The following is a 15588-nucleotide window of genomic DNA, read 5'->3' as shown; positions in this document are numbered from 1 at the left end:
CTGAATAGTAGTAACAGAGTATAATGTTTGCAGATTAATCTTTTCCTATCTCACACTGATGTTTATGAACTCTTTTTAACTACAAATAAAGAATTTAATCGTATTTCTAATTGATTTAAATATAGTAAATTAACTTTAAAAACTATCAAAGCAAAACGCACTTTTTTTCAATCCTTCTTAAAATTCGCTTTTTTTCCAAATAATAAGGCTAAATTTTCTATAAATAATTTTTTTTATAAAAACAGATAAGTATTAAGTGTTTATCACGATGAAAACGTTATTTGGAGACAACATACTGATCAAGTAAGCTCCAAAGTTTCCAATATGCTATGAGAACTCTTTTTTATAAAATTTTTTAGCTATATTATATAATGTATAATGTATAAAATAAACAAAATGATTATTTATATATATATTTTTGTTCTTTTTATTACATTGTTAATAAGCATTTAAACAATATTTAAAATGCAAATATATATAATGATCGTTATTAGAAAATAAAAGAACGCGTGGACTCTTAGAAGATCAAACGGTCTTGTCGTCGAGTACCACTAAGAAATGTTCGTGTTGAAATTTATAAAAATTTACAAGATGATAAAAAGTTAAAAAAGTAAGAATCTTTCTTTAAGAGTATATAAACTTGAAGATAAACGAAAAAATTAAAATTAAAATGAAAAAATAAGGAAAATAAAATATTCCGTTATAAATTCAAAATGTGTTATATCTATTATATATGTAGATTACTGTTGTTAACGATAAATATGTAATTTTTATAAATTTATGTTTAAATAGAGGGTAAAAAAGAAGTCACTAAAAAATATCAAAAGTATATTATTAAATCTTCAGTTGTAAAAATGAGTTCTTTAAGCATTCGTTTAAAAGAAAAGTAGTTACTTTGATCAATAAAATCCTCAGTAAAGATTTTTAAATCTATTTTATTTCATAAAAATGGTCCGCGATAATCAATACAAAATTTAAAAACATTTGTTTGAAAAAGGGGCTGCCTAATATAATCATAATTGCGTAAAATGCATTTATTTTTATCTTTTGATGAATACAAATTATGAAAGAAATTAGGGATGAATTGGTTTTGCATTTAAACATAAAACAAAAAAAATCAAAAATATTAAACTTATAGGTATTAAAAACTTTCATTTCAAATAATAGCGGCTTGACATAAGTATAACGGTCTTTAATATATATGAGACGTGCTACATACTTCTGCAACAATAAAGAGGTTTAAGTTTACTTTTATTTGTACTACCTCAAGCAATGCTTTATAGATATAATTGTACTAAAGTATGTTTATTTAAAGTATGTTTATTTCTTGCTTTGCACAATATTCCAATAGTTTTTTGAAAGTTTACTTGATAAGTTTTTAGTGTAATTTTTCCACGTAAGATTTTCATTTATACAAACAAAGATGATTTCAAGTAGCATAAAATATAAAGCAAAACTTGAAAAACGTGATTGAAAACGTAAGACTACTGCGCAGGAAGACCAATAAATTGTTATATTTGTAAAAAAGCAAACCGTTTTTATCTGCCTAGTATTAAAAGTATATCGGTTCGCCAACCAACTTTTGAAGTGGTCTTTCATAGAGTAGCACAATGCATCATGAATCGGTGAGCCGATTCTTTATGAAAGTACAGGTTCAAGACACGTCCAGATAAAAATAAATCCAGCAAAAATAACAATAAGTCTGTAAAGTATGGCGGGTTCAAAGATATGGAATGGGGTGCTACTCGTACATATAATGTATGTGTGAGTAGCACCCCATTATAGGTCCTATATATAATGTATAATGGCGTAGGACCTATTCATATTATAAATGGTATCATGGGCCAACATATATATTTTGATATTCTCATTAATGTTATGCTGTCTTAAGCTAATGAAGATATACCGCTGAAATGGGTCTTCCAACTATACAATACTCTGAAACACACTAGCCGCAATACAAAGGAGTGGTTTTAGGTCAATAGGGTTGAGTTTATGGAGTGTCCTGCTCAGTCAGTCAACCTCAACTTCATTAAAAATTTATGGGGAGACGTTAAAAGCAGTTTCTGCTGACAATCCAACTAATGCTTAGCAGTTATAGAAGCTCTTCAACAAGGGTAGTACGCAATATTGTCAGAAAAATATTAACGCCTATTTGACTCAATGCGTGGGCGTTGTGAAGCCGCTATTTAATACAAAGATTCTGTAACAAAATACTAATGGTAAATATTTTTTTAGTATACTTTAAATAAATAAATTTTTTATCTTTTTAATGTTAACACATGAAAAATTATTTTTTTCCATTTTCAGATACCACTGCTACTTTAATGACTGCAACCTTTTTTGATATTATCGTTTTATTTTTGATATATAATGTAAAAAATTTTTTTTTACTCAATTTGATTGAAGTGTTGAAATAAAATTTTTTCGTTCATTAATACAAAAAAAGGTTTTTCAATAGTTTTCAAAAAATTTCAGGAACTGCTATTTTCATGCTGATAGCTGTATACGCTTTAAAATTGTAAACATTAAGCTGATAGATAAAGTAATGTCAAAAAATTTTTTTTATTTTTTATTTAAAAAAAAACAACTCAATTAAAGTTCACAATTACGCAAACAATTAGTAACCATTGGATACCATTTTATAGTCTCGGATTCAAGATAAGTAAACATCTTTAGCACACTGAACTTGTTAACGTTATAAATGTCTTTAAACTCATTTAAACATTAACTTGATTTTTTATACGGTTACCCGGTAATCTAACACTGTCTAAATCATCTATGTGAAACACTGCAATTTTGAGTGACCAGTTATTACTACAGTCTTACCATAAAAAATTGTGACTATCAATTATATTCGAAGGTGAAAGTCCGAATACTGTAATAAGACCTGACTGGTTTGAGACAAAAAAATTTAATATCTTTTCAAAACAATAAGAGTCTTATGTTATTTGTGTTATGTTAAAAAGAAAGACACAATATTTGGTCATTGCTATGTAAGGTTTTGTTCGAAACATATGTAAAATAGATAAACAAAGGCCTGTATCAGGCACACAAAATCTTAAAATTCCACATGATAATATTGCTCGACCTCATTATTTCAAACATTTACAGATTGTGCCAGATTCACAACAATCCATTGTACCTGTCATCTATTGCAGTTTCATCTGATTTTTAAACTTTCAAAAAATCATGATAATAATTATTACCTTCAAAACTTTTTTAACGTTAGTATAATACAAAGATTAAAAGTCAGAATAGTGACGTAACTTATATATAGAATAATTTAGGTTTATCAAAGGCATACATAAAACATACCAGAAAATGTTATAAAATAAAATTTTTTAATTTTTTCTTAATTCAAAATAGATTATCAGATTAGTGTTAGTGGATGGAGAAAACTTTAAAAAGATGACTTCAAATATGATGACTTCTTTCCTATTAAAGAAGGTTAACCGATGCAAGGTCGAAAGAATAAAAAGTCATTTTTAAAGTTACTATCATAGATTAAAGTTTTACAAACAATGATAAAAGTTTGAAAATCAAGAGAACGTACCCTCAAAACTATGAGATTTGATCTATAAAGAAATTTGCACAAAAAGAAATGGCATTTTATGCAGGAGTGAACAAAACTGAACTAACTTCTAGGTTATCTCAGTTTATTTTTACAAAATTATTAAAGGTCTTCACTTTTGGACAAACTTTATTTAATTTTTTTCTAACTTTAAATACAAGGCCCTGTGGGGATACTTTGTTTTTCCTGCGAGAACTTTAATGAGGTAAAAACATTTTCAACTCATGTATGTAAGATGACTGCATAACATCCATATTATAAGGAGTTTAAGTTTTACGCTCTGCATCAAAATTTTACATATTTTTCCGTGTTTCCACTGGTCTTATTACTAAAGCCAGCAAGCAACTGATTAACTCAACCGTAATATTCTTATAACTTTATTAGCTCTGGCATTGCTTGGCATGCTATAGTATTATTTTTCAGTTGGACAATGCCTAACAATATCGCAATTTGAAGCTAACGCGCACAGTCAATCTGTCATTAACAATCGATTTTGTAAGATCTATCAAAAGAACTAATAAGATCTTCCGAAGTTTTTTTAACTAGGTATCACAATGTAGAACCAGTCTTTTAGTTTTTAATAAATCAATAGTTTGCTTTCCTAGAAGGTTTTCTGTTAATAGAAGACCTAGATATGTTTATCTGACTTAAGTTAACGTTAGATTAGGCGAGAATTGCTGACATAATTGCAATCTGAGGTCGTATTCCAATTAAATACTTTGCTGCCACAATAGATGTTGCTTCAATAAGTTTATCCAGAGTAAGTTTAACCATCTTCTTTAACCTAAACGTGTTTAATAAAAATACTTTTTATATAAATTTCTTATTTATTAGGTATTATCTAACAATATTGTTATAAATAATATTAAAATTGTTCTGAAAATGAAGTAATATAAGTTATTAATTACCTTTTTTTTTCTCTATCAGTTTTGTTGAAAGGCCAAAGTTGCAGTCGGGTATTTCAAATCCACCTAAACTTTCACCACATAGAACGCCGTTCTCTAATTCATTTTTGTGTAAATAATACAAATAGTTATTTTATTGATAGTAACTACTAATAAACGATTACAAACCAAAAAAGTATATACTATTTTTAAGCTAAATAATTATCTAACTTGTGCTCCTTCTGGTTATAACCTCCAAAGTCTGCTTTGGCCCATACGGTAATAACTTCAGAAGCAACACAATTGATCCCAAAATAATTAACCCAGGAAAAAAAGTTCTATAGAATTTATATAAACTTTTGAAACATGTCGCCTATAGAAATTCTATAGAATTTTTATAAGATGTTTATATTTCTATAAAAATCGCATTAAGACTTTTTTTCTATAGAAAAAAAAGTAAGAAATAAGTTCTATAGGAATTTCTATAGAAATCAACAGAGATTCTATAGAAACTCTATAAAATACTATAAAATTTCTATGGGGCATTTGTTACAAAAGTTTATAGAAATATAACTGGGAACATATAGAGCATATGTTACCGGGAGAAAAAGTTTTATAATTCTATAAAACTTTTTTTTCTGGGAACATATACTCCTTCAAAAGACACAAGTTCAAATTCAAAACGTTTTTTTAGGAAACGCAATCTGAAACTTAGATGGTCTCAGTGGCGGATCTAGAGTGTCGCCACTGATGCGCGTGCATCAAACTTTTTGTACCGCTAAATTTAAGTGTATCTCTTTTGCACTTTTTTTTCATAATAAAAGGTTAAAGTAGAAATTAGAATCTAATATTCACAATAAATGTAAAATTTGTTTAAAACTCGAAAAAAATTAATAAACCTAAATTCAATTTTATTTGATCTCTATAGTTACTTAGACAAAATTTCCTGCGTTTTAGAGCAACTGATGCAATTGTTCTTCACTAAATACAAATGTGAGTGGTTAAAGAAGAAATATTGTAGGCTTTAACCAATCGTATTTGTACATTTTTACGATGATTGGTTAAATAACAGTATAAACCAATCTTTATTTATTAAAATAACAATTGTGACAGTTGCTTCAAGCCTTCCGCAAAAAAATACAAAAATGTTTCAAAAAAGATAAAAAATGTTTTTAATAACCAATCAATTTTGTAGAAAGTTTAGAACAATTGCATCTGTTGCTCATAATCGTTCAAAATATACAAGATTCTGATATTCCACCTGATGTACGTACTTCATTCGTAATTTTTGTCGTACACTGTAAAACGTTACCGTGAAAATCACGGTACTATACCGTTACCCATAAGTGCCGGTATTGTACCGTGATTATTTTACGGTAAAACACCGTGAATAAATCTCGGTAAAACGCCGTTATTTTACGGTAGAGTACCGTGATAATTCTGTAATGAAACAGCGTGAATTACGGTATAGTACCGTGATTAATTTACAGAAATGCCTCGCTCATTTGTTGTAAATATATTTTTTGTACAACTTAAATCAAAATTTATACTATTTTTGAAATGTTTCGCCTGTTTCATTTTGTCTTATTTTTTCATTAATTTCAATTGTATTTCAATTACATTTTTTTAAACCGTATCTTCAATTATAAATATCTATTAACATATGTTTGTTTATATGCTAGTGGCAACAAAAACACGTCATATTTTTAAAAATCTTTTCAGTTTTACATTACTTACATGTTATTAAATAGAAATAGTTACTCAGATAAATTAAATGAATATAAATAAATTCAAATAAAACGAAAATTTAAAATCTCTTACATATCAATATGACGTTATATAAATAGTTATATTCGGTAAGTAGGAGTTTTAGAATGTATTAAATTCAAAAATAAAACAAAAGACATCATTGTAAAACTTTTGAAATTTACAAATAAATATAAATAACTACATAATAAATTGCTGTTTCAAAGTTATATTAAAAAGTTTAGCAACGTGGTTAATTCAAATATTATTAAATTCCGCAAACTTCTCCAGTATTGATAGCACAATTTTGCTTATTGCTGAAGTCTTCTTCGTTCGCCTTGCTTTGCTCCCTTTTTTAGGATTGATGCCGAAAAATGCACTAGAACGGTCAATAATATATGTATAAGCAGTTGACGTTTAAAAACATTCTCATCAATAAATATCATTAACATCAAATACTATGTAAACCTTAGACAAATTAAACACATTTAATTAAACATTTATAAGCATTATATACCGTTGACAAAATTCTAATATTGATGAAGCTTTTTTTGGATATGGTATATTGAAAATATAAAAACTCGCAAATAAACAACAAAATGACTTGATGAAATTGTTCATTCCATCAACTACAACAATGCAATCAATTACCAGCATGAATCGATTTGCTGTAAATAGCGAATTCCCTAAAAAAAGAATGCAAGTTGACCTAACAAAACTCCATTTTAAATATAAATAAAAATGATCAAGCTCATACCTTTTTTTTTAAAATTATTTTCAAAATCTTAAAACATATTAGAACTTGTAATTCAACATACCATAAACACATAGATGAGGAGAATTTGATCTTGGCACCAATTCTGTTTGATCCATTGTCTCCTAAACATATTTTTTTTACTACTAAATATCTTTTAGTAACTACATTCCATGTTATTATAAAATGAGTGAAACACAATTAATTGCTTGAAAATATGTATTGGATATATTTTAAATTAATGATTACTATCTTAAACATAAATCCACAAACATAAAGAGTGCGTCAAGTTTTTCATTAAACAAACTAATCAAAGCCATTAGATGACCGGAAACCACAGGTAAATCTGACAAAGTTTCATGTTTTGCTTCATCTAAATTTATTATCACCTTCTTTACTTTAAGGTCTGCTATTCCACAACTATGCAAAAATAAATATAACTTTTCATCATATAATGCTTTCATCAAAAGTTTACCAGCATTCACTCCGCCCATCAAAACATCAAAGTGATGTAGCAAACCATCAACCTAAATAGAAAAAACCAATTTATATATATATATATATATATATATATATATATATATATATATATATATATATATATATATATATATATATATATATATATATATACCAAAACTAAATAAAATAAACTTCTACAAAAATCTAATTAAATACTATAAAAAAAATCTCTATTTAGTAGTAATATAGATTAATACATACTGGTTAATAATATAAGTTATATTATTTTTAAATAAAATTAATTCAATTTACTGTAAATAAATTGGGAAATTTTATCAACAAATCATTCAATAACATCTTTTCATTTATTTCAGTTTCTTCAGTTCTTCAGGACTATTTGAAACACTGAGAACTGGTTCTCGGTTCAAGCAACCATAACTATCAGTTTTTCTTTTTCTAACATCTACTGATAATTGTTCCTTTTGGGATTCCATATTTAAAACACTCATTAGTGGTGGAGCACGGTTTGGCCGCTGCAGATAGTCATAACGGTTTACTAGTTATAATGTTAAACTGTCATGACCACTACCAATCACTGTAGTACCATACTCATCTTTAAACAATTTAGGATATTTGGCAACCATAGAAGATGCAATTACATCTAAATGTTTTTTTAATGGCTTTGGGCAAACAGCAAGGACATCATTCATAAAAATTCTTATAATTGCACACCGAAGTGCTGTTAAAGGTCTTTCTCCAGCTGCTAATATATCTTGTACCTCTTTAGACATTTTGGCCCAAGGTAAAACAAATGTCAAATACCAATCAGCAGCACTTACATGTTTAATCTTCATTACTAGACAAAATTGACACAATATTTAAAATAGAGCAATTAAATATATAAAGAACACTAACTAAATATTTTTTCAATTACTATGTTTTATTAACAACTTTTTTTAATAACTTACTCGAATTAGTTGAGTTATTTTTCACTTCAACTGTGGGCACCATTTGTATGCTGGATTGTGTGGCCACAATAAAATCTACAGAGTTTGGGGATTGTTCTGCATAAAATTTTATTAATATTATAAATAAAAATATATAAATGTATATGATAATAAAAATCATATTTAATTTGAGTATCATAAATCTTTTTTACCAGAGCTTTCCTTTGCCCAAGATTCAAGGAGTTTGCGTTGTTGGATGGGTTTTAGCAAAACCAAATCATCATCTTTAACCAGGTAGAGATCTGTTTCATTTTCAACACCCATTTCCCATAAATTTTTCACAACCTGGTTTAAAACACATCCGTCAATATTTGGCAGTGTTCTTAAAATATTACATTTAATAACCTCCATTATCTAAAAAAATAGATCATATATAACATGTGTATATATCAAGAGTATCATAATAAAAGTCATATTATATTGTAAGTAAATTTTACAGAGTTAGATGTGGTTATTTAATTTAAAAGATTACAACTAATTAAATTTAAAAAACATATATATATATATATATAGTATTCACAAAATGTAGTATTCAAAAAAAAAATTAAATTAAAAATATATATATAAAATATTAAAAACTATACTTGCTTCCATTTTAAATTATACTAAGCAAAAAAACAAAAATATTAAAAAATTTAACAAAATTCTTAGTAAAGCATTATACATATAATTATGCAGCAAAATTCTTAAAAAAGAAAGTTTTCTTAAAACGTTTATATAATACTCTCTACTATTGTTTTTGATTGGTTCTTATGACTGGTTCTTTAAATAATATTTCTGAAAAAAACTGCACACATTTACTGCATAAATACTATAAATAAAATAGTTTACAAATAAAATCTTCTATCATGATATTGCCAAATAAAATATATAACTTTTAAAAATTATTTATGTAAACCTGTAGTAATTCGATGAGCATGACACAGAGTGCTTTAAGGAAATAAAAGAGCGATTGCAGTGCTTGTAAGATGGTAGTGGAAGGTAGTCTATTAAAGAAGCAATCATTATACATCGAATCTCATTATTTTCTCCACAGACCTCATACATACCAAGCTCATGCACAAATTGTGTGTTCTGCTCATTAATAAGAGCATACTCAATTCCATGTGTATCAAAAAAAAAGAAACAAAATTCTTGCAAAAATAGGAAGTTCGTGATCCTTTGTAAAGACAAAAATCAAGAATAAATCTTTTTTGTAATGGGTACCTTGATAGACAATATGGGTAGAAAATGTATCCGGCAGTTGTCCACATGTAGTTATAATTGCCTCAGAAATGGTAGAACTAAAATTTTTGACATTGAATGAAAATGAATTGACCGCATAAATTTTTGAGCTTGGTATGCTTGAATTAATGTATGATTGCAACAACTGGTGTGTCTCTGTTAAGGTTTTACATACATGCTTGTAATTGTTAAAATTTCTGGCACATTTTTTAAAGTAAGAATGCTTTTGTTCAAATCTTAAAGTGAAAACTCGCATTGGAGGCCTGAAACGTAAAATTAGCTGTGGATAGTGGGACAAATAATGATGTTTTGGTAATAGTTTAGAAGAAGAGAATAATTCTCTACGAGAAGACAAATAATCATTTATTAAAACCTGCAGATAAGCAATATGTTAAATGTCAATTTTGTCAATATGTTAAATGTCAATATGTTAAATGTCAATATCTCAACAATTTCTTTCAGTCTTAAATACAATAACCACACAGGATCTTCAAAATCTAGAATGTAAATTCCTATATAAAGGCGAAACAAACGCAAAAACACCCAGTTTTGAACTGCATGACCACATAACTTTTCAGTACTCGAAGTTTTATTCATCTCACAAGGTTTATCCAAGGCATCTCCTTCAAAATATTTCTGCATGTTAATTCTTCTGTTGATGTTGTTAAATGAAAACCATCGCTTACTAACAAAATATTAAACAAATAGATACATATCTCGTGAAGCAACGCCTTCGAAGATATCATGAGCTAAGCATGGTGGCAAACCTGTAGACACATGAAATCCACATAAACCATTAAATGGTGAATTAAATTTTATTTCTTCAAAATTGTTATCATTATTCTGAGCTAATTGAAGCAGGCTATTATTGTGGCTTGATTCTGTTCGATCTAGTCCACAAAATTGAGGGTTAAAATCAAACTCTGCACGTGTTGTTAAACAGTATCGACAAAAGCGTGAAACTGCTAAAATTTTCACAAAAGCCTCCTATAGAATGTGATCCTAAATTATCCCCTAGTATGCATAGAAGTTTTGTATTTATAGATAAACTTTCAGAAACTGAAACAGAACCAGATATTTCTGCCAATTCAGAAAATATTGGTGCAAATACTTTGCTGAGGCCAAAGTACTTTAAATCTGCATCTTTACACATAAGTACCAACTGTAGCTGCTCCGATGCGATGGAATATTAGCTAATGTTAAGTAAACTGCAAGTATTTTATATTTTTTTCTTCCTGATCCAATTGGGTTGACAATTTCAAAAGAATCTTGATATAGAATAAGATATACAATTTTATCATCAGACTTTGCAATATCTTGAATTAGGGATCCACTCAGTAAGTCTGAATATATACCAAAATTTTCCTCATGTTTTACCCAAAACCCAGGTTCATTGCTGTGTTTATTGTACATCATTTTTAACAAGTCCTTTATTGGAACATGATGAACAGTTCTAAATTTTTTATTGGCATCAAAACCTAAAATAAATTCTATTGGAGATATGTAACTCATGTGTTTATGAAAATAAGCATTCCTTTTTTTATTAGTACTTAAAGCGTACAAACTGTTTATCTTTATTTGTTCTGACTTAGAAAATTCAGTTAAAATATTTTCACAGATACCGCTGATTTGATTCGAGATTGCAGAAGTCAGACTTTGAACAGAGAATTGAGTACTCGAATTATTAACTACCATAAGTTCATCAAAAATAGATTGAACACAAGAAGCTGGAAATATATTTTTTACTTGCAATTTTAAAAAAAAGAGAGCTTGATCCTTCAAATATTTTTCAGAAGAAATATCATCAATACAATCATGAAACTCTTCGTTTTCATAGTGTTCTAAAGATCCACATGAAATGCTTTCTTGTTCAAGGGTGTTAACATCTTTATTGTTGTTTAAATTAGAAGAATTTAAGCTATGTACAACATACAGTGGCATGATAAAACTTGAATCCCATTGCTTGTGTCGTCTTGAATCCCATTGCTTGTTATATGAGATGCAAATGAATTTCGATTAGTGTAAGAACTTTTGCAATTCATGTAAGGACAATGAACGCCGTCAAGTGAATCAAGATGCAATTTAAGATGTAAGATAAACTGAGATAGTCCAGCACATACTTTTTTACATAGTGCAATATCACATTTAAAACTTTGGAAAATGTTATTTATTTCGGTTGTTGGTTTATTTTTGATAATACTTTTATTATGTTCTTTTCTTATATGCAATTAAAAGTTAAATACGTTTTGAAAATAATTCTGCAATTTTAAATGCAACAAGGAAATTGAATATTAGCTAAATTGCGATGGCTTTGATAATGAGTCATATAACTCAGCAAAGATTTCATTTTTTTTTCCACAATAGTTGCATGCTTTTAAATCCAATTTAGACATTATCTTTTTTATAAACTATATATATATATATATATATATATATATATATATATATATATATATATATATATATATATATATATATGTATATATATATATATATATATATGTATATATATATATATATATATATATATATATATATATATATATATATAAATTATGTTAGTGTATTCTACAAACAGAGTGCTCAATGTTCTAAAAGAACAGAGCAATAATAAACTAGTAAAAACACTTATCTAATTTTTGATTTCTTCAACACTGTGTTTCACCACCAGTAGGTTCATCAGGAAGAATGTATGTATGTATATATATATATATATATATATATATATATATATATATATATATATATATATATATATATATATATATATATATATATATATATGTATATATATATATATATATATATATATATATATATATATATATATATATATATATATATATACATAATTATATATACAAAATATATATACATATAATATAATAATTATTAGGATTTATAATATTTATAGGATTAAAAGGATATAAGGTATGATATAAAACACAACTAGATAACCTAGCTGTGATCTTCAGGCTGAAGTCTTCAGCCTAAAGATACCATGGACTTCAGCTATGTCTTAGTAAGATATAGCTGAAGTTAATGATATCTTCAGGTTTGATGTCAACGTGTTTGATATCAAACACGTTTTATATACTCAATCTTTAATCTTATATTTGATGTCAAACACGTTGATATCATATAAGTTATATCATAAAATCAAGTGCAATAAGAAATGACATTGAAACAAATAATATTATTTTGTAAATTATAGGATGAATTATTTAGACATATACAAATATATCTAATAGAAATTATTCAAAAATCAATGCTAAGACTAAATATAAAAAAAACAACATGGCAATCCAATTTACTTAATTTGTCTAAAAATTTTACGGTAGTATACCGTGAAGTAGTTAAGAGTCGTGTTCGCGGCCGAAATACCGTAATAATTACGGTATTGTACCGCAAAATGCGTTCACGGTGAAATACCGTGTTATTCACGGTATAGTACCGTGAATTTCACGGTAAAGTTTTACAGTGGAGGACTTTGCTAGTAAATTAAAGCTTTGAAATAAAGATGAATTTTTTAGTTTCAAATGCAATTAAGGCTAGATATTTGCAAAAAACTCTCAAATACAAAAAAAAATTAACTGAAGAGTTGAAAATTTTAAATAACAAGTGTGCAGTGTTGTTTTATCCCAAAGCAAGAAGATATTAAAAATTATGTTGCTTTGAGGTAAAACCCTATTACTAAAGTTAATGACGTTATATATTTCCAGCTAGAAAATAATATAAACTGATCTTGTTTTATATAATTTTTTTTATTTACTTTTACTTATCCTTTACACTTTATTAGTCCTAAAACTGAAACAAATAAAAAATAGTTCTGATGTTTCTTTCACAAAAAAAGTTAACTCTGCGAAACATTAACTTTAAAAAAGACAATGGTTTTATAGAGTTGCCTTTTGAATCCTTTCTATTATATTTTTGAATCCTTTTGAATCCTTTCTATTGAATCCTTTCTATTATATATTTATTATATTCTAAGATATTTAAGTGATTAGATTTCAACTCAGTTAATATTCCTTTATATAAAGACTCAAATTCTTTATATGATGTTTTAACATATCTAACCCATGGTAAACTTTTAACCGCTTGCAAAGGCAATGCAATTTTGTTAGATATGGTAAACAAAATTTTTCTTCCTAATTTTATATTTGTTTTTCCAATATCTATTAATACAAAAAGAGATCATTTAAAATTGAATAGCTCAGTCACTTTGCTTGGTTAGCTTATTCTAGCAAAAAAGACGGAGTTTACTGTTTTCCTTGTACTTTGCCAGGTGTTAGTATTCCAAATAAGTCTGGAATACTAAATTTTATTTTCAAGCCTCATCAAAAATGGGTTAATTCTGTTTGTGATTTTAAAAAACATGAGAGAAGTTGTGTTTTACAAAAAAGGTCTATGTTTTCATTAAATGCTTTACGTTCACGCTGCAACTCCAAATGTAATGTTATCGAAGTTGATTTAAATAATTCTCATTTGAAACATTTTTTCTGATAACTGAAAAAAATAAGTTCTAATAATTAAAACAATAATATTTCTTGGTAGAAATGATCTAGCATTTTGTGGACATTTTGATGATACCAAATATCATCCTGATATTAGAGAATCTTCTACACAAAAGGTTGGAAGAGGTAACTTTATAGAACTTTTAAAATTTCGTGTTGATGCTGGTGATCAAGTATTAGATCATCATCTTTCTTCAAGTCCGAAAAATGCAACCTATATATCAAAAACGAGCCAAAACCAACTTATTGATTCTTGTGGAAAAACAATTGAGGTAGTTTAAAAAAATGTTAAGCATTCAATTTCTTATTCAATTCTTTGTGATAAAACAGTTGACTGTTCAAATGCTGAACAAATGTCACTTGTTTTAACATATGTAAATTCAAATAATAAGATTTGCGAGGATTTCTGAAGATTTATTGATTGCAAGATTGGTGCATCTGGTCTTAGTCTATCTCTACTTAATACATTTCAAGAGAATTTTTGGGCTTGATATTCAAAATTGTAGAGGCCAAGGGTATGATGGTGCAAGATTTATGGCAGATGAATATGGCAGGTGAATATAAAGTGAATATAAAAGCGTGCAGTGAATAATAGGAAATAATAGTTGTTATTCAATTTATGCCAACAATAATAAATAAGTAAAGTTATAGTTAAAAGTTATCTTTAGTATTTTTTTATTTTCATTCTAGATTTTGTTCGTCATGCCACGCAGCAAGAAACAAAAAATCCGGCAAGATCCAGATAAAGAAGTTGTGGAGAAGGCTGTGAAGGAAATAATTGCAAATAAAATACAGTCAGAGGCGCAGCAAAAAAATATGGAATATCAAGATCAATGCTTTGCCGCCAAGTCAAAAAATTTAAGGAATCTAGACCTGAAAATTACTCGTATGAATCAAATTATGCACATTGGAAAGTTTTACTCATAGCAAAGAATGTTTACCGCTTGAGTATGTTCAAAAAGCTTCTCAACTTCATTTCGGATTAACAACAAAGAAGCTAAAAGAACTAGCTTTTCAATTTGCCAAAATAAACAATAAAAAATATCCTGAACGATTGTTCAGGAAAAAAAATCAAGAAGCGGGCAGTGAATGGCTGCGTACATTCAAAAAATTTTTTTTTTTATTAAGGAAACCTGAAGGGACTAGTTTGGGCGGGGCTTTTCAATATTCACACCAACATTCTACAACGACAACACTTCGATCCGTCAAGGATTTATAATTTAGATGAGACGAGAGTTTCAACTGTGCAGACTTGTCCAAAAGTATTTGCGAAGAGATTAGTTAAACAAGTGGGAGCAATGACTTCGGGTGAGCGAGGCATCAATGTAACAATGATTGCCGCAGTGAACGCGATAGGAAATTCGATTCCACCTATGTTCATTTTTCCTCGAGTCAAATATAAATAAATGACAATGATAAGAGG

General features: G+C 27.5%; 1 protein-coding gene across 1 annotated transcript; it reads right to left on the bottom strand.

The window, feature by feature from the left end:
- Window positions 1–6411: 6411 nt before the first annotated feature.
- LOC136079530 (uncharacterized) lies at window positions 6412–13016 on the bottom strand. The gene is made up of 8 exons (XM_065795315.1): window positions 12998–13016; window positions 8580–8781; window positions 8389–8484; window positions 7733–8276; window positions 7348–7485; window positions 7023–7083; window positions 6722–6890; window positions 6412–6583 (listed from the first exon to the last, which is right to left on the bottom strand). The coding sequence occupies exons 2-4, from the start codon at window positions 8776–8778 to the stop codon at window positions 7981–7983; spliced, it is 591 nt and encodes a 196-aa protein (XP_065651387.1). The 5' UTR covers window positions 8779–8781; window positions 12998–13016; the 3' UTR covers window positions 6412–6583; window positions 6722–6890; window positions 7023–7083; window positions 7348–7485; window positions 7733–7980.
- Window positions 13017–15588: the final 2572 nt, after the last annotated feature.

The sequence above is a fragment of the Hydra vulgaris genome, chromosome 04, assembly GCF_038396675.1.
Source record: "Hydra vulgaris chromosome 04, alternate assembly HydraT2T_AEP".
Classification (NCBI taxonomy): Eukaryota; Metazoa; Cnidaria; class Hydrozoa; order Anthoathecata; family Hydridae; genus Hydra; species Hydra vulgaris.
Note: the sequence above shows the minus strand (reverse complement) of the source record. Positions and strands in the feature narration are given on the sequence as shown.